The sequence below is a fragment of the Amblyomma americanum genome, chromosome 2, assembly GCF_052857255.1.
Source record: "Amblyomma americanum isolate KBUSLIRL-KWMA chromosome 2, ASM5285725v1, whole genome shotgun sequence".
In the NCBI taxonomy this organism is placed as follows: domain Eukaryota; kingdom Metazoa; phylum Arthropoda; class Arachnida; order Ixodida; family Ixodidae; genus Amblyomma; species Amblyomma americanum.
The window spans coordinates 147,845,888-147,871,997 of record NC_135498.1 but is presented as its reverse complement, the minus strand read 5'-3'; the positions used below and the strand labels follow the sequence as shown (position 1 = coordinate 147,871,997).

The 26,110-nt window shown below is 49.1% G+C and overlaps 1 protein-coding gene across 1 annotated transcript; it reads right to left on the bottom strand.

Annotated features, from left to right (window-relative positions):
* LOC144119158 (receptor expression-enhancing protein 5-like) lies at positions 1 to 24,768 on the bottom strand. Its single transcript, XM_077651858.1, has 5 exons — positions 24,654 to 24,768; positions 9,318 to 9,411; positions 8,483 to 8,621; positions 5,800 to 6,068; positions 1 to 142 (listed from the first exon to the last, which is right to left on the bottom strand). Exons 1-5 carry the CDS (start codon positions 24,766 to 24,768, stop codon positions 136 to 138), a joined length of 624 nt encoding a protein of 207 aa, XP_077507984.1. The 3' UTR covers positions 1 to 135.
* Between the last annotated feature and the right edge of the window lie 1,342 nt (positions 24,769 to 26,110).

The window sequence follows — 26,110 nt, the reverse complement described above, 5'->3', positions numbered from 1 at the left end:
TTGAAAGGATGACAATGATCACTATGTGTTGCTACTGTAGTGCCTGGGTATATTCAAATTTTCACGCTGCGCTTTTCCAGAGGGTCCTCCGCAGCTGCGGCGCTTGGGGGTGCAGTAGGAGAGCTCCACAGCGCCTTATTTGCTGCAATAAAACAGAAGAGGAAAGTCCATGTTCAGTGACGTGTGCTTGGCGAAATCGAGAAATGATTCAGGATCCTTGAAGTGTGCCCGTACAGCCTTGGGAGATTAGTGCCTGACCACCCCTCGTGTTTTGAACGTACTTTGTCGCTCTGTAGGAGGGCGCCACGTGACGAAGCCGTCCCGCTGTAGATGCTGTCGCTCTGGCGAGACGGGCGCAGGTCTCGACATCTGGAGGGCTTCGTCGGGTGGCGCCCGTATGCAGAGTGCCAAGCTTCGGAACAATAGGTCAGTGGGAGGGGGTTCTCTTACTTTTGCTCATGGCTGTACAGTGTCACTAAGCACGAAAGCTGACTTGGCAACTCAGTCGACAATTGCGCCTAATGAGTCGAAGGACGCCTGCAACGTGGCCTCGCTTTTATCTCTCTACCTATCCTATCGCCTGCCACAGCGACCCACCATTTACCCTATAGCAGCAACTATCACTTCTTGCATCTGCTGGAAATTGGAAGCCATGCATCAAAAAGCCAAACCGGTCATTTCCTCTCTGCCTTTGTCCGTAGTCCAAGACAAGAACGTATGCTACACGTACTAAGCTGCGCACTCCTTTCTGCGGATCTATTTTATTTGCAGGAGCCATGAATCACCCCAGATTCTTGTTTCCTTTCTGCAAATTAAACATTTTCAAACAAGTACTTTCCAGATATGAACGACAGCGTTCCACTAGGCGGAATATAGAAGGTACATGGAAGTGCTTCACCTTAGCACCGGCGACACTAGTTGGGCGAGTTACTATAGTCGGATACAACTTAAGAACGCACCCGCTTTTTCCCGTCAAAGGACCCGCTTCAGCCAATGGTGTCGGGAGGTTCTCATGACCCTGCTAGTGTGACAAAGCAGGGAGAGATGAATGAAAGGCGATAATCCCTTCCGTCTATGGTCGGGGATAGATCCATCTCTGAATTCTGGCGCCGCTCCCTGCATTGTCACGCTAGCAGTCATAAAACTCGGCCGGCGCCGTTGGCTGGAAGGGGACCCTTTGACGAGGAAAAGCCGCTGCATTCTTGAGTCGGAGAGATTCAGAATTGCGCGCACAGCACGACTCCGCGGGCGGACTCAAATATAAGAATACAGCACTGGTGGTGAGTTTCAAATGAAAGGAAAAATTCATAACATAAATTATAAGTGAATATGTGGATGCCCAGATCCTCCAATAAGTTGGCAACGGAATCCGATGGAGGAACAATACCGAGAAAGGCTGCAAAGGGGGAAAACAAGAAAACAATAATGCGCGAAAGACGAGAGACCTGCGCGCGGTAAAGCTAAATCCTCAGAACAGCCGCCACGCGCCACCTCGAAAAACGCACTTTCTCCTTTAGGAGGGAAAACCTGTTTTGGCCGCCGCTCAAAAAGGCGCCGTACGTACTTTGCCATATTGAAAAAAATCGAGAATGCTAATCGGGCAATCTCCTTTCGCTGCTCGGTCGAGCAAGGATCAAAGTTAGTCCTCTATTCATTCGCAGTTGTATACTAAATACCTTCCCAGACGCTAAAACTGCTGCGCCTGTTCCGAAAGCACAGAACAAAGATGTGTGGTAAAACATTATCGAGTTTCGAGGACTACATACTACGACCGAAAGACAACGCGCGGAACGTACGAGCTCCCGGCATAGCCTGTAAAATCCCCCGTTTTGACTCTTCCGCCAGCTACATCCGTGAAACGAAAAATTTCCCACAAAGGCTTCGCTAGCACAAAAGATTCTGGCAGCTTCGACAGTGAGCGTGGTGCTATCGCAGAGTATTCCCATAACTTGGATCATCGCATCGAGATTAAGAATATCTGGGTCGTCGACACTGAGCCCAAACCACTGAAGCGACAGCTTTGGCGGTCCTTGAATACAAAGAAAACACCCGGGAACGTTAAGACATCTCAACGCTGCCTTCGATCAGTCTAGGTATATGGCCTTCGCGACGCCGCGAAATTCGTCCCCCCCCCCCCCCCTTCGCCGAGAACATGTGTTGCTCACACGTGACTGCCTTCTGCACCGAATCACGGGGCCCACACGACCCCCTTACCCAGAACTGCAGGCTCCTCTGCAGTCCCATCAAGTCAAGCCTCATGAGAATTTGGTCTCATTGTCACGTTCATTTCTCCCTCATTTTTTAATTCCCCCCCAATTATGCATCAGTGTGGGCCCTGTAGATATCGTATAAATAAAAAAAAACACAGGCCACCTAATTCCATTATGTGTTGGCAATGCGGCAGCATTCGAAGCTGCGCTCCTGAGTTGTTACCGTGTTCCACCTATCACGGTTGGCAGGCGGATGCTTCACACAGTCACACTTGTCTAATGACGTCACTTCCCTCCCCTCAGTGGGCATTCTACGATTTGGTGACGTCGTTGAGGAAGTTACTGCCCGCCAGCCAATCAGTATTTTTGTGGACAACGCCGGATGGTCGCCGCCGGCTTTTTGCTCCGGTGAAACAACTGTGCTATCTTATAATAACCAGTTAGCTAGTAACTAAATCAACAAATAAGGCGCGCGTGGGCAAGACCAGGCGTTGTATGATTTCAAGGCTACGAGAATTTAAAGGCAAACTGCGGATGCGAACCCAATTTTTCGGGGCAGCCTACTCTCTCCTTATCGGATGAAGGAGGGAGTTCCTCTATAGCCCATAAGGGCTGTCTTGAGAATTCAGCTTAGCAGCACGCAGAACAGCGCTTCTAGCGTCCTTTTTTATTTTTGTGGCTTTTCTTACAAAGGTTTCCTCTAATACGACTGCCAATTTTCTCACCCGTCTCGACATTGATCTATACCACAGATTTTTGGGAGCGAAGATTTTCTTTTTCCGCCAAGAATTCGCGCTTGACCTGTGTTCATATGCTTGCTCTGTCGTTGTGGTTGCGCGGTGTTCGGTCCTGCAACATAAAAGGTGCATCTCTTCGAGTCCACGAGTATATGGATGAGGTTATGGCAGGCCACCGTCCTGTTCGCCTGCTTGAGGCACCGACACGACCATGAACTTTTTTTGTATGTGTTTTTACCCGCTGAACGCTTTTGCCATATTAGACTTCAGATAATGAACGACGGCTTTTTGCGAACAACGCAGGAGTTAATGTTTCGTCTAATCGTCCCCTTGCGGTCCTTCCATCTAGCGCGAGGCACAAATCTAACTAGACACCATCCATAGACGAAGTTATGCTCCTAAATTCTCAAGGAAGAATGTTGAGCGATTTGCTTGTGTCTTAACTTAGGCGTAACAGCGCAGAGTACTACGGAAAGAGAAGAAGCAATTAGTTCATAGTGCTTATTTATTATTTTATTAGTTACCTGCATCGCCCCGCAGGGCATTACAGCAGGGGGGTACAGACTTCATTTATAGGTACAAAGCAATTATTGCAGTGCATGGAAAAATGCTTCGTTAGATGTAATACATACAATGCTCGATGGCAAACTGTTCCAGTCCCGAACAGTTCTAACAAAAAAAGAATAACGCAAGACGTCACCCTTGCAAGAAAATTCTCTGACCTTCAAGCAGTGGTCCAGTCGCTCTGATATATAATGAGGTGCCTGGATATATTGTTCGCGGTTTATGCCACTTTTTGAATAATAAATCTCGTGGAAAAATTTCAGTCTGATGTACCTTCTACGGTCCTTCAACTCTTGCCAGTTAAGTTTTCGTTTGCTTTCCGTCATACTAACTTGCCAATTATAATTACCAAGAACAAATCTAACTGCCCTATTCTGAATTTTCTCTAATTTTCCTACACACTCAGATGTGTGTGGGTCCCAGCAAACACATCCATATTCAAGTATGGAGCGTACATAACTGAAATACAGCTGTGTTTTTAAGTTACTTGGTAAATGGCTAAAATTCCGCCGTAGAAAACCCAAACGTGACGCTGCATTATTCGCAATATAATTAATGTGCTTATTCCATCGTAAGTCCGATGTAAAAAAGACGCCTAGATATTTAAATGACTTGCTTATGTTGAGAGTAAAATCATTAATTCTATACCTATACGGATTATTAGCACGTTTTCTTGTGAAGGTGACGTGAACAGTTTTGTTTGTATTTAAGGACATGTCCCAACGTACACACCAGTCTGCCACAGTATCTAAATCAGTTTGCAGGATTTGTGAATCAGAAGTGGAATTTACTACTCTGTAAACAACACAATCATCGGCAAACATCCTGAATGAAGACTGTATGCCAACTGAAATATCATTAATGTACAGAAAAAACAAAAGTGGTCCCAATACTGAGCCTTGGGGAACTCCCGACGTAACTGGTGCATACTGTGAAGAAATACCGTTCAGAACAACAGCCTGCCTTCGTAACGACGGATATTCGGCAATCCACGCAATTACTTTACAATCCAGGTTATACGCTTTCAATTTGGAGAGAAGAAGACTGTGCGCGACAACATCTAATGCTTTGCGGAAATCCAAGAAAGCGCAGTCCACAATTTGTTGCTTATCGATTGCCGATGCCAAATTATGAACGAACTCTACCAGCTGCGTACTGCAGGAAAATCCACGCCTGAAACCATGTTGACTAGTGCATAGGAGATTGTGTTTGGTGAGATGGGCCATAACGCAACTATATATTACATGCTCCATAATTTTACAGGTTATGCTGGTTAAGGAAACGGGTCTGTAGTTCTGAACGGAGTTTCGCATACCACTCTTATGTATGGGCACGACACGCGCTACCTTCCAATCAGCAGGCAAGTTGGTTTCATTAAGAGACTTCTGGAACAGCCGTGTGAAATACAGACATAATGTATCCGCACAATTCCTTAAAATTGCGGCAGGAATGTCATCAGGGCCACAAGCCTTAGCCTGATTCAAATCCTTCAATAATTTACGCACACCGTCAACACAAAAAGTAACTTCCGGCATGCAATCTATTTCAAGAGGTAATGCATAACAGACAGAACGTGAACTAGGTGGCAAAAACACAGATGAAAAATAACGGCTAAACATTTCAACTTTAGCCTCATCATCATGGATGATTATCTCATCATTTTTCAGAGCAGGTACGGAGCTGTCATCCTTACCATTACGCTTCACATATCTCCAAAATTCTTTGGTATCTCTGACAAGTTTTTCTCCTAAATTCGAAAAATACAAGTCATTAGCGATGTGAGACTTCTGTCTGAATTCATTTTTTATTGTTTTCAGCAAGGCCAAACACTCTGGCGATTTAGACAACTTGTATCTTCGATACATTCGTCGCTGTCTGCGACGAATGTATCGACGAATGTATCCCTACATCCGTCGTCAATTGGGCTGTTTCAACAATGTTACCTGCCTTCCAAATTCGCAGATGTCGGAGATAAACTATGCTAGCAACGAGGCAACCCTGCAAACGAGGCGGCTCGCGGAGTGTCAACATGTTTCAGTGGAGTACTTTTGAGGCGAGACTTCGTGTCAGAGGTTATGGCGTCGCATCGCCCGCAGTACACATCGCCGGACATAGTGCGTGGGAAACGAGCTTCGATGCATCAAACGGGCTACGTAGGTATCGCGTGTGTATCCCAGGCGCCGATCAGGCATAAACAATGGCGGAATGATGTCCGCCTGTGGCTACCTGCGCCCCTTTCAGGCACATACTTTGGTGAGGGCAGCGCAGAGCGGAATGCATGCACTGACCCTTTCTTGCCGACAGCAGCGGACTTCTTGGGGGGCGGCGGTGGCGCCTCCTTGTGGGCCGCGGGCTTCTTCCTGGCGGGCGACTCTTGGCCGCCATTGGTCGCCTTGGACACGGCCGACGAAATGTGCTCCACAGCGCTCGAGGCCATCGCCGAGATGCTCGAGACGGCTCCGGTCTCGTACCACACGCGGTGGCGCAGATAGCGGGCGTAGATCAGCCGGGCGGGGCACTGCGGGTGCGGCAGGGCGCACACCACCAGCACCAGCAACTGTGCCAAGACCACAAGACTTCTGTTTGCGGGAATAGCGAGCTACCTCTTTGGGAGTCGAGTTAGCAGTATCGTTCGCTTTTTACGCATAGGTTGAACCGCGAGGCGATATCGTTTTGCCTTTTGCAGCAATTACTATTCTTCGCTACACGGCTGTTCAAAATGTTTTACAACAGAATGTAATTCTAATAGGTTGCTAGGATTGTGCTCATCAAAGACACGTCTCAACGGCCCCTTTGTGGTGTTTGAAGTTTTCGCAAGATGCCTGAATGTCGCGTGTCGGATGGGAAAAAAAAATTGGAGGGCACACTTCAGTTCTTCCTTAAGAGTATGACGTGATAGCTTTGATGCGTAATGCCCATATATGCAGAATTTGTCATTCTCTACTCAACATTTTTACCTGCCTGGCACTCCTCATAGCACTCCTGGCACAGTGGTGCAGCGGTTAAGCGATGCGCCACTGCCCTGCGATGGCAGGTGTGCCACCGGTGGGGCTTGTGCGATTCGGGCAAGGCATGTGACGTCGCAGCAGGAGCGCAGAGGCCTTTCCTTTCTAAAAGGCACTGGCACTGCCTTTCTTTTAGTGCGCTAGTACTAAGTGCCTGGCTAACTAAAAGGCCTTCTCGTCTGGGGATGAAACTTCGCAGCACAAATAAGCCGAAATAAAACAGTTTACGGCCTCAAGCTGGTGTCGAACTCAGGGCGATGCGAATAGATCCGCTTTGTTGGCCACTGCATTAAACCACTGTGCCATCGCCGCAATGCGCCTCGGGCGCGTTACTTCTTCACTATCGCCGCAGCGGGACATCCGGCGTGCTAAACTGTAAGCATGCCTCGCTGTGCTTTGCACGTCGTCGTCTTCATCAACTTCCATGCGTGCGCAATAGATTCGAAAACTGAAACCGAAGGGGAAAGTGAAGTGCTTTCACACCGAATTTCCATTTTGAATAAGTACCTCGCTAGCGAAAAAGCCGTACTGTCTCGGGGTCAATTAACGGAAGAGCCATGCGCCAGAGTTTACAGGTGGCACAATAGGGAGAGTGAAATCTCCCCTTTCGTCTTGTAGGGGAAAGATGGGAGAGACAAAATAATGAGATGTAACGAGAAACCTGGATATAACGAAAGACTTCGATAATATGAAATTCTTTGATGTGCTCCTACTTTCTACCTCTGCGGAGCCGAAAGGGCGCATGCTTTCAGATTTCCTCCGTGTCAATAAAATTTTTCGCCCTAAAATTAACCCCCGATATAACTTCGGCAGTACAATCACCAAGATTAACAAAGATACAAAATGTTATTAGAAGTAAATGTTCTAGCTCACCTACTTCGCACTGAGTTCAACAAAGTCAATCAAGGGTTAATTTTTGTCCTTATCATTTTTCACTGAGTCTAACTATGAAACTAATCCAACTCGCCTATTTCACCGCCCTATTGCTTGTAGACTATCTTAATGTGCTCGAGAAAGGATGAGAAGGCTGTCTTGTATAGACATGATACTCGAAAGGAACACACAAAGGCGTCCGCTCTGTTGACTGTTAATTGTATTTTTACCGGTCATGCGTGGATGAATTAACACACCAATTGGAACAGACATTCTATGAGGCAAAGCATTACACCTACGTAAACTAAGCGAAAGAGGAAACGACTGCGTAAGCAGAGGGTTTTTTTTTTTGCGATGCACAGATCGGAACACATTTTCTTTGCTTTCGAACACGCACTGTTTGTGTTTGTCTTGGTGTAGCCTGTGTGAGAATGTGCGACGCAGCTTTTATATTCAGCATGCCTTCCTGCAACAAACTAGTGGTGTGCAGAGTTCGACCCTCTCTCTGTGCTTACCTAATGTGAACGTGATTCTTGCGCTTCAGTTCTCTGAATTATCAATCCAAATTGCCTAAAAAGATAGTTTTACCGAAGCAATAAAACAAGTGTTTTGCATTTTTTACCCCTGAAATGGCAAGCATGTGCGGCATGCGTTGCCGAGCCGTTCATTCGAATTAGCTAGCGGATGTCAGGCTGTCCTGATCGTCTCTTTCCGCCGTTGTCTTATGTCGCCAGCCGGCAGAACTACTACCGGTTGTTTTATAGGGTCGAACGTCCCAAAGGGACTCCGTAGTGGAGAGATCTGATAATTTCGGCTGCCCGTAGTTCTTTAACGTGCAGCGACATCTCGCAGCACACGTCCGTCTAGCATTTCGCCTCCATAGAAATGCTACCGCCGCGGCCGGGACCGGACTAGCGTCTTTCAGTTCAGCAGGCGAGCGCCTTAATCACTGAGCCATCGTGGCGGCTACAACCACTACTAACGGCAGTGGCACAAGCCCACCAGAAGATTTTTGCTGAAGTCACCACACAGTTGGTAGTGGCCCGCTTGTTCAGCAGGTGCTTCTGCACAGCCGCACTAAGTTACGCCTCACCTTGAGAAGGTATATCCTCTTTATCCTTCTCTGAAGTCGGACGAACAGCCACTCGAAGCTGTTGGCAATGGCGTACAGTATCCAGTATCCGAGCCACTTCTCCTGCAGTTCGACCGACTGCCTGTCCATGGCTCGGAGGCTGCGTAAAGAGTTAAAGACAACTCGGATATTAATTTAGATAGTAGCTTGGCACGACGTCTTCCGTTTGCATCTTCCGCCTAAACATGAACCCTGTTTACGCGAAGAAACGTTTTTTGAGCGCCTGTGTGTTAACATGGCTTCAGGCTGTTTTCCCTCACGCATACTCATTGATCTACTAGCCAGCCAAAACGACCTCTTTGCTGAGAAGGTGAGTCCCGTGATGATAAGATTTCGTAGCTTACCAATTTCAATAAATGAAAGTTCGGGAACCACTGCAACTTTAGGTGCCAGCGCAAATTCGGGTAACACTACAACGAACACGGCCTTCTTCATGCGGGTTGCTTCACGGTTGGAAAAAATTGCTACACAGCGAAAGAGCAGATCTGACTAAGCCCAGAAAGAACAAAAGGGGAGGTGCGGGATTTTCGTGCCTCCTCTTCACTTGCCCTGCGCATTCTTAAGAGCTCGCTAAGACCGGCACTTCGTAGTGCACAGTATCCCGATTCTGAAAGAGAACGTACAGAAAGGGAAGAAAACGAGAAGCAAACACGCCTTCCACTAACGTCCCTCTCGTTTTTTCCCAAAGCAGTTGATGGAACTAGTGACGTGGGCTGTCCTCCTGCTAGGCCTACGTCCCGAACAGCCGCCTGCCGACACCGAGGTGCCGAATGACGGTCGCGTGTGTGCCACTCACCTGCCGAGTACGGGCCACGCGGTGGTGATGAAGTGCGTCACGGCCGGCCCGGCCAGATTCAGCACGTAGAGGAAGACCACAAGGACAGCCACCACTGCGAGGCGCCGCCGCGAGGTTCAGTACGTGCCTATTCGGGGGAATTCTGTCATTTCAAAGTTAGACCGTAGTTTCAGCACGCTACTCGGAAGGCACTAAAAACTACGACCGGATTTTGGGTAGAACTAGAATTACAGCGTAGCATCGGCGGGAGAACCTTTAAAAGTTCTACTGTTATTCGAGGATAAATAATTACGTCCCAGAATACATATGAAGAAAGACAACAGGCCCTAGGGAATATTTTTGTCATGCTTTGATTTTGTGGCGAAGATAAATCAAAATGGGAAATTATTGGTATTTTCATTTAATGGCTGAAATATAGTTGACTAGAAAGTATAAGAAACAACAACTTAGTTTCAAACCAGTTATCTTTCAGCCATAGGAGGATTTACAATTAATTTCCCACGATCAATATAACAATAAAAATTATATATTCTCTTGTGCTTTCCTTGGTTACGATGACTGTTGGCTTTCTTATGTACGGTATAACGAGCCCGTAATTTCCCTGCCCTTATATGCTCAAGACCTCCCAGAATGCTTGCGTCAACCATTCGGTCCATAGTGAAGAAAAGCCTTCGAAATGAGCCGTAGTCTTTCTAGGATTTGGCCAGGGACCTGCTTTAGCACCAGATTGTACATGTTATCGACTAACGGGTTTCTGCGCACCAGCTAAAGTAGCACTTAGGACTGCTAACGTGTGGGAAGGCGTAAGTAAAGCCGCTCACTTTGTGAACGCAGTCCCCGAGCGCTGCGGCGTGATGTAACCCGATGCCAAGCAGCTGGCCATTCTACCTCTACATGGCTTTGCGTATCCGAGGCCGTACCCCGTTTGATCTGCGCGCATGGCCGTGTTTGTTTCGCCCCCATCAGAATGGCGATTTGTCCACAATTGCACAGCACCACAGCAATCAAAGCACCAACGATATAAACCATGGCAAGTGTAGTGCAGCCGGTTACACTAATATTGCTCTTCCAGGCACGTTCGCCGACGACTTAAAACAATTCCATGGTAGAAACTGTTGTGGCCACGTCCGACTCTCGCAGCCACTTCCGAATATTGCTTGGAGTAATGGAAATTGGCGTGGCGCGCAACGTTGAGTAAACGGTGGGCCTGTGACTGCAGCGATAGAACTCCTAGTTTCCCCCTCCAAATTTTGCCGCGTGAAACTGCGCAGCGATTCCAGACTTAAGTTGGGGCAAGCGTGTAACATGCCTTATTACAGGATACAACATAAAAAAACAGCAGCTGGTAGCAATGGCTCGTGGCCCTCAGGTTCCTGTGTTACTTCCTTAATCAACCGGAATAGGGAGCTTTTAATGTTTGACCACTTGAAAAATGCCATAGGCACTTATATAAACTGTTTCTTTTGTAACGGACTACTTTTTTTATCGCGGAAGAATTGTTGGCGCTCATCAATGTAGCCATGAGGTCAGGTATTCTGCCTAATTTTTTTACCCGGGGGGGGGGGGGGGGGGGGCAAGACCCCAATTTTGTTTTGCTATATATTTATTCACTCAGTGTCTTTAATTAAATATGTACTGAATTTTATTTTTGTTAGCACTTCTCTTATTGTCCACTGTTCGAAGTTGTATTTTAATGCATATATAAGACAGCATTATAAATATGCACACGACAGTAGCGATTGACAGCATTACAAAGTATGCATATACTTTTTCAATCCTGCTAATCATGCTCATTAACAAGATTCCTAGTGCTCAAGCGTGTCAGAAATCTGATATGAGCACGAACCCTTCGCGACAGAGGGGCGCTGCTTTTTCTGTGAAAATTTTGGAGACCACCGCACCCAATGCCTGCCCCCCCCCCCCCCCCCCCCCCCCCGTCCGCATTCTGGAGCGCCTGCATCGAGTGCCCAGAGCGCACATATCTTCTAACCGACATTAGAATCTTTGCTAGTTTTTTTGGCGGGGTTTAGTTCTCAATGTCTCCGCGACGTACAGTCGTCCACAAATACTTGTCTAACAAGGCTTTAGAGGGGGCGATTTGGTTATACATCTTAGCATAGAGGTGTGCAACTATAATACCCTTTATTAAATTATATTAATATTTTGCGCACCCCAATGCTAAGATACTTGACTACAGCGCTTGGTGAGCTTTGTTATGCATTTATGACAATCGACGCAGCCTGGAAGGTCCGACACAGCTTTTAAAGGCGCAGTGTTAAACACAATTAATAGGAATGTACATTTATGATAAAATCAGGTTCACAGCCTTAGGCCACTCGTAAATTACACAACCTTACTCCCCGGTGCGCCCTCTGAGCGTTCTAGACTGGTGCATGAACGATTGTACAGAACACTTGTATGCTCTGCGAAGGTGTAAGCCACATTCTCGTCTATGCATAGTTTCATTTCATTCCTCATTTCGTAGATAATGAACATGGGAGAAGGGGCAAAGATCTCGTCCAAAGCTTGAAAGGTACAGACGGCAGCACGATTGCCCAGAGCTCTGTTGAGGTGTGTTGCGCAGCCAACAATGTTAAATCTAGCTGCTCTATAAGTGGTACAGTGCAATCCCCAGGGCACATTGTATATCTATGCTCCTTCACTGGAGCGCAAGCTTGTCTTTAGAACCGAATACCTGCTTAAAAATATGACTACCCTTCTGCGACAGGGCTACGTTCGAGCGCTTTAGATACTGGTGCTGACGACTGTGCACTGTTCTTCACAAGCTACACCTAGCGGGCACACGCGTCACATCGGATGAAATTGGCATCGTTTATGCTACGCTGCGCAATGCGCTTACTTAACCGAGGGCTGAGCTCCATGTGCGCACTGTGTAGCTTTTCTAAGCTCCCCGTTATACTTGCGAAAGCCACGTCTACTGGGATTACGGCATTACCACCACCCCCCCTGTCCTCTCAGCTTGCATCGCTCTTTCCCTCACCCGCTCCCTGCTAGGACTGCCGAGCGCTCCGGCGCTGCGAGTTGCGCTCTCTTCCTAGCATCCACCCTCACCCCTACGTAACTGGGCGTTGCATTGCGAGTTCCGGAGCATTTCCAATGTAGAGCTCTCGCTGTAAACCATAAATGGCGAGGATACAAAATATAAACACGTTACAAGTACCCATACTTCCATGGCAAATGTAAGTGATAATCAATTGGTTCATACCGCGTAGTTTGCCGTAATTAGATACTTATTGATCATGGTTCTACGCGGAGACAAAACGTGAAGACGAGAGACGAGGCGCGTCATCCGGTGGTATTCCTGTTTTGTCCCGCATTGGCGCCTTTAACGGAGATTAACTGCAACTGCAAGCTTAGGCAAGGAGTTCCCTCAAGAATCCATGCTATGCTCTTATGAAATTCCATCCATCCGGGAGAACGAACCACATTTCTTGGTTTTGAAGACAGTACTAACCTTCTAGGTGTGCAAGTTTAGAGGTATACTAAATGAAAATAGCAAACTTAGGGGTATGAAGCACTGCCAATGGTTTTTTTTTCCGAAACAGAAAGGTAAGCGTGTTCCTTATAAAATTGCGAAAAGAAATTCTCGAAACCGTTCTGCATTCCATTTGCTCACGTCAACGGCATTCTTATGACGTCGTCACTCTCCAGCTCTCTGCCAACCAGAGCCAGAATACCAAGCCTGAGCCACGTGATATGACGCCTGACAACTGTTGCGAAGACGGCGACAGCGACTGGCCGATCTCTGGCTGGTGTTATGCCCGGACAACCAGCCCAGATTCCACATTTACAAATTTCACAAATTCTCCTGCCAACGCCCTTGGACAGGCCCCTTGGACTAGCCCGGTGCTGCGCCGCAAGGCAACAGCGCCCTAACGCTCCCTGGACAAGCTATGATGCTGCGCTGCTAGGCAGCGGTGGGATATGGAGAAGCATCGGCGAGCAACATGTCCAAACGTGTTGCAGCATTGCTATACTCCGTCTCACAAGATGTTTGCAGCACTACGAAAGGTACAGCTCTCTCGTCCAATCAGGATGGCGCGCACTACATTACTGTGTTCCTACGCGCCTGTGGCTCGATCCACCTGATGTCCAGGTGGCTTCTTTCTACCTCTATTTATAGTAGCACCGAGCCACAGGTGTACCACCGCGCAGCGCCGCGTCCTCAAAATCCAACTTTCAATTTTCAGTTTTCTCGCGCTTCTTTCCCTCCTTTATCTCTTCCTTTACGATGCGGTTCGGGTGTCCACCGAGATATTGTCTTTCTTCTTTCCCTCCCTCCTTTATCCCTTCCTTTACTGAGCGGTTCGGGTGTCCACCGATATATGTGAGACAACCAGGGTACTGTTCTCATCAGTTCCTCTGTTGTCGCGTCGCAGTAAATTTCAGTAATCGTGTCATGTGCATATAAATTTATTTACTCCAGCGTGCCGAGGCAGCCGAGTGTCGATGGTGGCGAAATGCAAAACAAGCCCATGTGCTGCGCGAGAGGCAACGCACGTTAAACGGGTTCGATCATCTCATCGTCCTCATAACAACTGAATTCAGCACTGCTGGTTGTGTCGTCCTCCAGGTTGACAACAATGGCCGGTCCCTGGTCAACAACATCGTCGATGATGTGGTCCAGTTTTCTCATCACATCTTCCTCACTGATAATATGCTGCACGTAATCCTTCCATTTCTCAACAGTCACCTGCGTGATGCCTTGCCAAACCAGAGGCTCGACGTCTTGGAGCTTAAACGTCTTGTTTTGGCTGGCCACGAAACCCTTGACGTCGCTCCAGACAAGCTCTATCGGGTTCAGTTGGCAGTGGTACGGTGGCAGGCGCACAACGAGATGGCCAGCAGCTTTAGCAATGCAGTCGACACGGTATTGCTCCCCACCTGTGTTCACATTGCTGACAAGCTGCATGAGCTCGGCCTTCACCATGCCGCTGCTCCACGCGACACCTTTTCCGGACAGCCAAGCCTGCATGTCCTTTTTGAGGCTACTCATCCGCGGCACTTTATCCTGCTTCACAGAATGATATGGCGCGTTGTCCATCACTATAACGCTGCCGGGTGGTAGTAGTGGGAGAAGTCTCCTGGAGAACCAGTTTTCGTAGTGTTCCCCGTTCATTTCCTCGTGGTAATCGCCCGAGTTTTTCTTCGCTCGGAAAACTTCCGCTGCGCCTTCGACAAAACCTTGCTCACTACCGCAATGCGTCACAATAAGCCTGCCACCTTTGCCACTGGGGTTTTGTAGACCAGTCGACAGTCCGGATCGATGCGGTTGGTGTGCAGATTGGATGGTGCAGTCAGTCCGCACTCGACTTCGCGTGTGGCCGGCGTTAACCCACGTTTCGTCGGCGAAGAAAATAGGCCTACCCTGGCGTCGCAGCTCCGCTATCTGGCGCAGGTACCGGCGGCGACACTGCACAATGTGCGTCGCTTCGATTAACATCGCATTCCGAGAGCGCTTCTTATATCGGAAGCCAAGTTTCTTCAACATCCTCTGCATTGTCGCTGCGGACACGGTCGGTAGCGTTTCGTCCTCTTCGAAATGCGCAACCACCTTCGCGATAGTTGGAATTTCCCCTCTCTGGAAAAAGGTGTGTACCACCCTTCGCAACACGCTCAGGTCAAAATCGTCCAGCTTCTTCGTCCGCTCGCGGCCTCTTCCGCCAGCACGCTTCTTCGGTGACAACACTCGGCCCGCGTTCAACGTCTCCGTTGTCCACTTGTAAAGCGTTCGCTCGCTCACCTGCGTGAGTTTTGCCGTCCTCTTGATGAGCGCATTTGTACTCCAACTGCCCCCGCACTCGACGCGAAGCGCTTTAAGAACATTTAAAGCCACCTGCTTCGCCTGCTTGGGGAAACAGCGCACTGTCGGTGTAGAGCACACAGGAGACACAACAGACTCGTCCGACGCCATGTTGGAAAGTGGCGACGCATCACTACCTCGCAGCAGGCCTCCGCAGAGCTGTGTCCGTACGGGCTTTGTCTGGTAATTTCACCAGTGATTGAAACACTCCCTACCATTTAAATATACCTGTCCAAATCATGTTTTTAGTTGCAATGCTTATTGTTTTTATTAATAGTCATACACTCCTCAAATATTCGAGGGACTATTTTCTGCGTTTCTGCAGCCCTGATTGGACGAGAGAGCTCTACCTTCCGTAGTGCTGCAAACATCTTGTGAGACGAAGTATAGACAGCCAGGCGCCGGTTCCCTTTCCCCCTGGGAGTCACCGCGCGCGGCAAACTTGAAGCGGGTGTCCAGCGCGGTCGCTGGTTGGACCTCTCGGACGGCTGTCAAGTGCTGGATTTTTATTGGTCCGTTTGTGTGACGACCGTTTCTCGGGGCTATATAAGCCCCAACGCTGCCGCCTGGAGGGGACTCCGGACTCCGATCTTCCGAGCTCGTGCTGAGTGTGCCGCTCCCGAGTGGAGCGTGATGTGTGACGCGTTGGAGCCTCGCCGGACGTCACCGTGCGAGAACAGTCGCGTTTGCTGCTAGCTCTCGGCCCCTGTGCCGATCTCGTCCTGTATAATGCTCTGTACATAACGTATAAAACCCCTTTCGTTGTTCTCATCGACGCCTGACTCGGAGTCTTCGCTACCGACTGAGAGCTGGCGACGCTGTCACAAAACGGGTGGCGAGCGTTACGGGACCACCTCAAAGTCACAACATTGGATGGCAGCTACGGGATTGACCGACATCAGCTACCTCGGCGCGGTGAGTGCCTGAAGTTTACCTCAAACACCAGACTTTCTCTGACACAGGTTATTGTAGCTTAGAGGACTTGGTGTAGCATTGTGTTAACCTTGTGTGTTTCAAGCCTAGTGAGAGCGTTTTGAAAACCAAGGGATGCTAAGGGGGTAAACAGGGCAGTGTGTGAAATACTTGCGCGTATCTTACTAGTAACGTTATAGTAGCGTACGGCAAGTATATTCAAAAAGGGTAAACAGCAAGAGGACAGTGTGAACGATGCAGAAGTACAAGGTCAAAGAAGTTCTCCAAATTTGTGAGGAGTTGGGCATTGAGTTGGGCTCGGCAAAAAGAATGCGATCCTTGAGGTCATGAGGACTGAGGACGTAACGGCGGAGGAAGCCGAAGAGGCCTGGGCGGATATTAATGAACGGTGGGAGCAGCAGGAAAAACGTCGCGAGGAGGAAAAGGAGTCCGAAAAACGCCTTGCTCGCGAAGAAGCAGCAAGACAGCAGCATGCTCGCACAATGAGACTGTTGGACTTGGAGCTTGAAGCGCAGCGGATGAGTTTCGAGAGGGATGAAACGTTATCTGTTCTGCTTGAGACTAACCGTCAGTACTCGAGCAACAGTCTGCGGCCCTTCGTGATCGCCGAGGATATGGCGAAGTATTTGGCGGATTTTGAGGGCATCTGCGAGAAAAAGCGCATTGAACGGAATGGTTGGGCACAGGTGCTGGTCGCCCTTCTTTCCAGCGAAACGTCTGCAATGGTCAAATATTTGTTAGACGGGAACGTAGACAGCTACGATGATGAGCTCAAAGGGTTTTTATTGAGAAAGTATCGGCTGTCACCGCTGGATCTCCAGAAAAAGTGCGATTATGAAGGTCGCAAGTCGTACTTCGATTTTGCCTACCAGTTTAAAGCCGACGTTTTAGAATGGCTCGATAATGCGGGAGGTCCGGACGGCCGTGGCGAAGAGGTAGAGTGCGTAGCTGTAGAGCAGCCCTGCCAGTACGGCACAGAGGAAGGTAGTCCGCACTTGGCAAATGTTGCTGCTGTATCAGTGGGAGATGCGCCGCATTCGCAAACGGTGGAAACCTTTTTACCTTTGGATAAAGTAGCCACAGCATCGGGCGACGGTGAAATCACAGACTGGCTCGATAATACGGAAGGTCCGGACGACCGTGGCGAAGAGGCAGAGTGCGTAGCTGTAGAGCAGTCCTGCCAGTACGGCACAGAGGAAGGTATAGTCCGTAGTTGGCAGATGTAGGTGCTGCTCTATCAGTGGGAGACGCGCCGCATTTCCCAACGGAGGAAACCTCTTTACCTTCGGATAACGTAGCCACAGCATCAAATGACGGTGCAGTTACAGCGGTCTCGCTCACTGAGACGGGAGAAGAGTTAAATGAAACTCGATCTCATAGCATGCCAAAAGCTGAGGAAAAGGTTTGCGGCCCCGCCAACTGTTGCAAAGATACCAGCGATGGTTTGGTTGAGCACGCTGGCAATAAAGAAAGGTTTCAACGGGAAATTTCAAGCCCCCAGATCCATGCCACTTTGAAAGGGAATGTCGTGGTTCAGGCAGGCTGCGAAAAATCCCATCAGAACGCAGCTGGTGAGACACCCGAGAACGGTTCTTTGAAGGTAGGCGACGGTAGAGTTGCAGCGGCCCGCGACAGATTGCCAGAAATTGAGGAACCGAGCCCAGACACATTCACAGAGGTGTCCGAAATTTCCGAAGAGCTGCTACCTGGCACTGACGGCAGAGCTCAGCGTGATTTTCAACGCAAGGAAAACCTCGAACGCAACAAGCCTTTGGGAACTAATGGGTCAAGTTTTGATGTTGCGGCGAGGGCCGACTGCTTCGCACTTGACGGCACCGCGATAACTGGAGGCGCGGGCGCGTGGAAGAAAGCCGCTAGGGCTGCATCGAAAAGGCGACGGCGCTCAAAGAAAACTAATTTGGGCAGTCGCGCTAAAAAGAAAAGGGTGGGGATCAAGTCGCTTGTACGCTTGCGGGCCAGCCAACCACGTAACTGCCCGAAACTGACACCGCGGCTCTCAAGAATTTTGAGGCGTCGCATAAAAGCCAATTTGACTAGGCGTCCCTTTGCAGTGCGGAAACCACTTCCGTCACTGTTGGAGCACCGTAGGAGTAGTCCCAGGACAGGTGACGAGCAGAGTGGGCTGCAGAGAAGGGCGCGCGGCCGCCAGACAAAAGGGCGCCACAGAACGCGCGCGAGTGGGAGGGGGACACGCAAACCCCCCTTTGGGACACCTGCAGGGAACCATGAGAAGAGGAAGCGCCTCTCTCGACTTAAGCTAGCCAAGCGCTTCCCTGGCTTTGGGCACATGTTCTGGAGAGGCGGAACTAATCAGCCTCTCAGCTTTTGCGAGGGGTCGTCAGGTAGAGCGGCCTTCCCATCGCGACCGCGCCGGGCGCGACTAAAGAATGGAGGATTGCAGGAATGAGTGCTCCCTGTATGTACTGTTTGCTTTTTAGTTTTCTCAGTCGTAGAAAGATGAAAGCAAACCAGGTTTTGACCCTTTTGCCTAAGCGTATTTTGAACTTTTCTTGTTTTCTTGCCCTAATGATAGAGCCTAAAAGCGTCTGCTCTTGTAACCAAAGTGTTGCACAGTTCATAGTGCAAACGAGAACTGTAGCCGAAATCAGTTCGTTCAGAGCTGTAATCTCACCAGCGCGCTTACGTTATGTTTTGCTCTTTCATGGCATCACTTATCTTGAGGTTCGATACAGGCCGTGTTCAAGCATGTACTTGTGCATAAGTTTAGTTGCGCTGCTCATTGTGAGATTGTCCGCTGTCGCGCGGAAGTATAGCGAAGTAACTCGTGGGCAATTGTGGCGTAGTGTCTCTCAGGGAAGCCTCGTGTATACTTTGGGTTATTTATGTGAGCTTTGTTATGCATTTTTCAAGGGAGCTTACTTGCTGTATTTGTTAGGTGCTGCTATCCGCAGACATTGAAACGTGGGCGAAGCCTCTGTTGGGCATTGTAGCTTAGGTAGCTGGCGTAAGCTCCTAGAGAAGCTACCCTTTCCACTGTATTAAGCATTCCAGTATGCTCCTGCCTCGGCACTATTTAGTGGTGCAAGTTTGGCGCATTACATCCGCTGTCGTAGTATCTGCTGCTACGCAGAACAGAAAGGAAGAACGCATAGTCAGCTGTGCTAATTGCGAACAGGAAGTAGCTTGGGGCAAAATTGAATGACCTCATTTGCTTCCTCAGTAGTGTGTTTTTGGTCCAAGTGATTTCAAGGGGATCATTCTATTTTCATTAGTATTGATGATTATGATGGTTCCTTATATTTTGGCGTGTTGTTAATTTGCAAAATTGTTGTTTGAACCTTGTGTACCCGATCGTCAACCTGCCTCTTGTTGCAGCGGGAGCAAAAAGGGGACAGCAATTTAGTTAAGTTGATATGGATTATGACCTTGTCTGGTGTTTGACGGGAGACAGAGGGCACTTGCTCGTGTTGGGTGTTGCCTTTTGCCGGTCGGTTTTTGCAAGCTGCCGATCGGCCAACCATGACCTGTGGCGAGAAGCAAGGGCATCAGAACGACCCGAGCTAAGCTGGTCGAGGTGCCTTGGCGACAACGCTGTGAGCAGCGATCCTGGCCCGGCGAGTGGGACCTGGGCACGTGAAGCTGCCTGGCGTCCGGACACGACGTGAACTTGGAAGAGCCTGACGAACGTGCGCGCCTGGCATCCGAGCCACGTGGAGGCAGCTCGTCTTCCCGGCGCCTTATCTGAGGGCGGGGATGCTGTTGTGCCCGGACAACCAGCCCGGATTCCACATTTACAAATTTCACAAATTCTCCTGTCAACGCCCTTGGACAGGCCCCTTGGACTAGCCCGGTGCTGCGCCGCAAGGCAACAGCGCCCTAACACTCCCTGGACAAGCTATGATGCTGCGCCGCTAGACAGCGGTGGGATATGGAGAAGCATCGGCGAGCAACATGTCCAAACGTGTTGCAGCATTGCTAGACAGCCAGGCGCCGGTTCCCTTTCCCCCTGGGAGTCACCGCGCGCGGCAAACTTGAAGCGGGTGTCCAGCGCGGTCGCTGGTTGGACCTCTCGGACGGCTGTCAAGTGCTGGATTTTTATTGGTCCGTTTGTGTGACGACCGTTTCTCGGGGCTATATAAGCCCCAACGCTGCCGCCTGGAAGGGACTCCGGACTCCGATCTTCCGAGCTCGTGCTGAGTGTGCCGCTCCCGAGCGGAGCGTGATGTGTGACGCGTTGGAGCCTCGCCGGACGTCACCGTGCGAGAACAGTCGCGTTTGCTGCTAGCTCTCGGCCCCTGTGCCGATCTCTTCCTGTATAATGCTCTGTACATAATGTATAAAACCCCTTTCGTTGTTCTCATCGACGCCTGACTCGGAGTCTTCGCTACCGACTGAGAGCTGGCGACGCTCTGTCACAAAACGGGTGGCGAGCGTTACGGGACCACCTCAAAGTCACAACACTGGCTAGCATTTCCTGGGATGCGTTAGCGCTGTTATGTTCGATGTTTTTCTGTGTCGAGGCGTGATCCACTGGCAGTATGGGTCTTGGTAATGGTGAATCACTGTCCCGCGCTCATGTGGGCGTCACCAGGTTGCTGTGCTCGACAAAACAACGCACAGCAAGTGAGCGGAGCGATTTGGCGTAGGCCTATTTTCGCGCCAAGGTTAAGCAGGGACGCACTCTTCTGCAGTGTTTTCATCATCGTCAAGCGTGATTCCCCGACAGGAGTAAAAAGAGGGAAATAAAATATGTGTCACGCAAAAAAATTTGCAACTTGCCGGCGCCCGTCCGTTCGCATAAGCCGGCATCTCACCCAATATCCGTATCCAATGTGCGAAAGCAATTTTGACCAATCCCGAAGTTGTGAATGCTGTTTTGTGCACACCCGATCCTAGTGCATTTTGTGATCTGCTCGTCGTTTCGATGATAACCTTACATTATTTGCGATCATATAAAGACTTACAAAAACGCACGCCATGCAAACCGGAATAAATTTCGCCGAAGAACAAAAAGAGAGCGCCGCGACGACAAACAAGAAAGAAGGACAAGCGCTCGCTAACAACTGAAGGTTTATTGAAAAAAAAAACTGGTATTAATACACTCTCTAACACAACAGGACGCATGTGCCTCCCCAAACACTTCTGATCATGAGAATCAAGGTAGTCATTCTCACAATCATGAAAGAGCTCTGAAGCTGTGCTTGCGTATGTGTCGCCATTCACATGGATGTAATAGGCCTAACATATTTCTCTTCTTTTTAAGGCGAAAATCTTTAATGGCTCATACTTGCGGTGACCGTCCGTCAGGTCACGTGACCTCGCGGTGTCCGTCCGTTACATCATAGATCACGTGATCACAACCTGACCTGTAAACTTGGGACCTTTGCACGTGCCGGAAGTCTTAACTCGAGAACTAAAAAGGTTAGGAGAAAAACCGCTGAAGAATGGTTGCTTCAGAAAGAGGAGGGGCGCACCAACCCGCAACCCGTCGAGGGAGCCAGTGACAAGTTACCGTCACAATCTTTCGGTAGGGTGCAATGCCAACCTGGAGGGCATCGCATGTGGCACTGCACAGATTTCCAACCCACCTGCTACCTCCCACGCGTATGCCGATCTACCTTAATCTCTACGACACAGCTCTGATGCTAGTACAGGGTTTAGTTAAGATTTATATACCTACTGTCGTCTACCCTAGTCATTACCCTAGGGTAGTGCTACCCCGGTAATGCTATTTAGGGTCGGCTAGTGCAATCAATGCAATGAGTCGCAAACGGCTTTCGCCTTCCCGCACTTGAGATATCTAAGGGCCTCCAACGAATTTTTTTGTCCCTATGCCTGCAAATAAAATTTTGGCTTCTTTGAAAAGAGGTTTCCGCAATTTCTTATCGGGGGAATCAGGGATATTATTAAACTGTCAATCTCTGTAATGTAAGACAATGTTAGACGACAGGGGACCTTTAACGACCTATTAGGCTGGCGTAGACGGGTGTTTACACAATTTCCGGTCTGCCTTATTTATCTCTTACCGCAAGAAACTTCAATGTCATGCACTACCCTTTCAGCACCTGCCACGAACTTAATCAGGTGATTTATATTGCAGGCTCTACTACCGGCTGCTTTCTGTTTTTTAGCCTTTGCTCTCCTATCGACTATGGCACGTATTTTTCCAAGTTTACTCGGGGCTGAGAACAACACTTGAATGCCATATCTTGTGCCCATTTTCTTTAATCTGTTGGGCAACTGATGAACGTAATTGATAACCTCATGTCTCTTCCCACCAGACGACTCTGATCGATGGCAATTCGTGAAGACTAGTTTCTCCAGGATTTTTTTTTTTTGCATGCAAGCAAGATTACCACTTACAGAAGCGCTGCCGTTTTTTTATCTCTGAACCTGTTGACGAAAACCATTTTTCATTCCATGCACACAGGATTTTGAATGTGCTGACCCCAAACAAGCTGCGGCTATTTCACATTTAACTAATTTTGAATGAGCTTAGCGATAACTAAGCAAGGGCGCTGTTTTTAGTTCTTCAATGATGCAGAAACTCGCTCAGTTTTCGGTTCTTCTGAAATTTCGCCGCGCGCTGCTTGCACTGGACAGACGTTTAGTCTTTTCTGCTTATTCGTCGCCATCGTGGTCACTTTTACGGGTCTTATTCTTGGTTTCTCTTTTTTGCCGTCATGCTGATCTTGGTTTTAGCCCTGTGTGTATCATCGGCTAGACAATGAGGGGAAAATGCCCTTGCTTGATATGAATCGGTGCTGCCCATAAACATGGACTGGTGATGAAATGCAGCTATTTCTTAGTTGATGTAGCGACAGTTATATTTTATCGTAACCTGTCACTCTGAGCCCGCTTGTTCAGGCTGTTAGATGTTTTTAGAAAAAAATATGTACACCTGTTTCGCGGACCATAATTCGCTGAGGCGGATAAATATTCCTGTAGGATGCAGGCCACATGTCTGTTTTCGCCGAGAGGCAGTATCTTAGGTCGTCCTCGTTCCTCTGCGTACCAACCACGAGTTGAACAAGGTTTGTACAAGCGCACTGCCAATAAGACGCAGTCGCTTTCTCGACGTTATTCACCCATTGCTGTCGAAAAAGCACTGTTCTAGAAAGCGATGAACCCATTGTTGCCAGACGCATTTGCAAGAATCCGTAAGTCGAGGCGACACGCCTACTTAGTTTTATGCACTTTTACCAATTTTTTGGCTTATAATTGCGCTGTTCTCATGAGAAGGGCATATCTTCTATCACGCGACGCGATCCTATTAATGTAGCTTGACGCGGTGTTCCACTTTAGTATCCCTTTAACAGAAAGTATGACACCTGAATATAAAAGTCCGCATTCGTTATATAGTGTTATTTCCTGTAGCTTGTTTACCACCTCGGGGTTCACGCGCTGCTCCTGATTTGTCCGAAAACGCATAACCCTAACGATGAGCTGAGCTCATGCACGCTTGACAGTAATCCGCAGCGCGTCGCATTGAATGTCCCTCTTGGCCTATATGAACAAAGGGCCCCGAAATTATATGGAAAGATGACGTTGCCGGTACAGAATACAATGCACCATTGACCATGCAGGTGACAGCGACAGCTGCCTAGCAATCCCCATCCTTCATCCCCCTGTTCCGGAGAGCGTACTCTCCTACTGGTCCAAATAGCTACATATGGCGCACTTCCCGCCTACGTAGCTCTTAGCAGAGCTCATCAATCATATAAGTTACGGAACCCCTCATGCATAGGACCCATGCATTAAAATCCGGCGGTCTGCTTGCCCATAAACTGGCTGTCTGGTGGAGATCAATAATCGTGAACCGTGTGGTCAGTAATGAACTGTCGAATACAGTCCGACACAACTCGTCTGCAGTGAAGCTCCGCCCGCTTTGAGGACGGCCACCCACAATTCCTCCGTGACAAAGCAGTAGATCGTTGCTGAACCGATCCTTGTCACCTAAGCGAAAAGCTAACCACGAGAACTTATACGCTCAAAATTTTTTATCTCACTTTTTATATCATCATCCTAAATATGTGCACTGCAGGAAAAAGGTTTAATTCATAACCTTTCAGTTAACCCTGTCCTGTGCCAGCTGCTGGTAGATCGGACGGCCCGGAGACGGCGATAATTCCCATTATTCCAACAACGCCACCAGGAATACCCATATTGGAATTAACAATTATTTACAATCCAGAGGGCGTTCCAGTTCACACGCATCACTTTGTATTGCACTGCGCATTTGCAGTGTATTCAGTACAACCCCCTTTCATCCCCCCCCCCTTTCATGCAAGGCATAGCTCTTCAAAAAACAGGTCCCACCTAAACTTTCTTTTCAAGTAGCGAAGGGCTCCGCTATCTGCCCTCATCTTAAAGAAACGACAAAAGATAAAATCAAGCGAGCCAGCCGGTCCCTTCCCTCACCCCCCTCCCATTCTTTCACTCCATTTTTAGTCTTAGCGGCTACTGGCAAGTGGGTAAGCGATGACTGCCTGAGCAATAAGGTCGTCCCTTGAACGCCATCCACATCGTGAGCGGCGGTTCGCACGCCCACCTGTGTGCCCGCGCCGCGTGTGGAGCCCTACTCGTGGCCCACTCACCGTAGACGAGCACTTCCCTCTTGATCCTGGTGACGGCCTCAACCTTGTCCAATACGCCCGACAGCAGGCTCCTCTCGCGGAGCACCGCGCTCAGTTCCTGCTGCATCTCGGCCATTGTTATTCTTCGGCTCACTTCTTCCTTTTCGTCCGCGCGTGGGAGCGTTTTCTTCTTTGCCTTACCACTGGTGTCCGTTTTTGACCGTTATCCTGCAACGGCAGGCAGCGGGTGCTGCAAGAGCGAGCAAGCTGGCAGTGCTGATCAGAATTCAAATGTGGGCATGCTTGCGCCTCGTCCTTCGGGTATGCAGCACGACATGGATGCGAAGCCTCACGGTGACTACTACGCGCTAGCTGCTGCGGGTGAACATTAAAAAGTAAGGTACTTTGTTCGCCAGTTCTGTTTCGTCCTGTCTGATAACTGCAGGAATTAAAATGGACCGCTTTGCATTCACGAACGAGTAAAAAAATATCCGCATATCATGGGATTCATACTGAGTGCCATACAGGAGGTTTATCACTACTTTGTAGTTCAAGTTGTGAGAGTGAGGCCGGACTGGCTAGGTGCTGTGCTCAAGCATTGTGTCTGGTGCTAGAATAGGGCCGAGCCCAATGGAGACTGCAGTAATTATTTTTGGAAGAAACTTCAGCCGTGCTTTCTTTCTTCTTGTGGGATCAGTGCCCGCGTTTTGCGGAAGTAAACGCTGGTTTTCATACTATTTAAAAGTGTTTCGAAAACGCATTACATACTCACTCATAAAACAGCGCCACGGACACAGGACGGAGAAGAAAATGACACACACTGCGCAGTGTGTGTCCTTTTCTTTTTTGCCTTTACTGAGTACAGGTGAATAGAAACCTCTGCCTCCCGATTCTTGGCCGATCCCCCAGTATGGGTATGTGCCATCGTGTGAAAGGCTAACAACAACAATTCTCCGCCCTGTGTCGTAGCACTGTTTTATGAGTGGTGGTGGTAAAAACGTTTATTTCCTCTGAAAAGAGGGAGTTACATGGAGGGTGCTCAGGAGTCAGGCTTAGTGCCCTTCCCCTCACAATCACTAGATGGAGTCCCTAGTACGGGACCCCAGTGGCTTCCGCTGCCGCCATAGCTCGTTCGACCATCGCCTTTTGGGCTTTCAGGTCGCAACAGGCGAGTAGGGTCGCCTCCCAGTCCTCCCGGGTGGGGTTTGGGTTTGGAGTAAAAGCAGGGTTGGAGGGGCACGCCCACACCATGTGGTAGAGGTTCGAGGACCTCTCCCCACAGTGCGGGCACTCCCCGGAGACGGCAGGGTCAAAGTGCTTTAGCGAGGCCGGGCACATCATGGTGTTCGTGACAAGGCGGAGGAACAGGCGTTCCTCCGCTCTCGTTAATTCTTTACACGGGTGGGGGTACAGTTTATGTATATCTTTGTATAATTGCGTTATTTCCTTGTAAGTGTAGGTCGGCGTGGCTTCCGCTA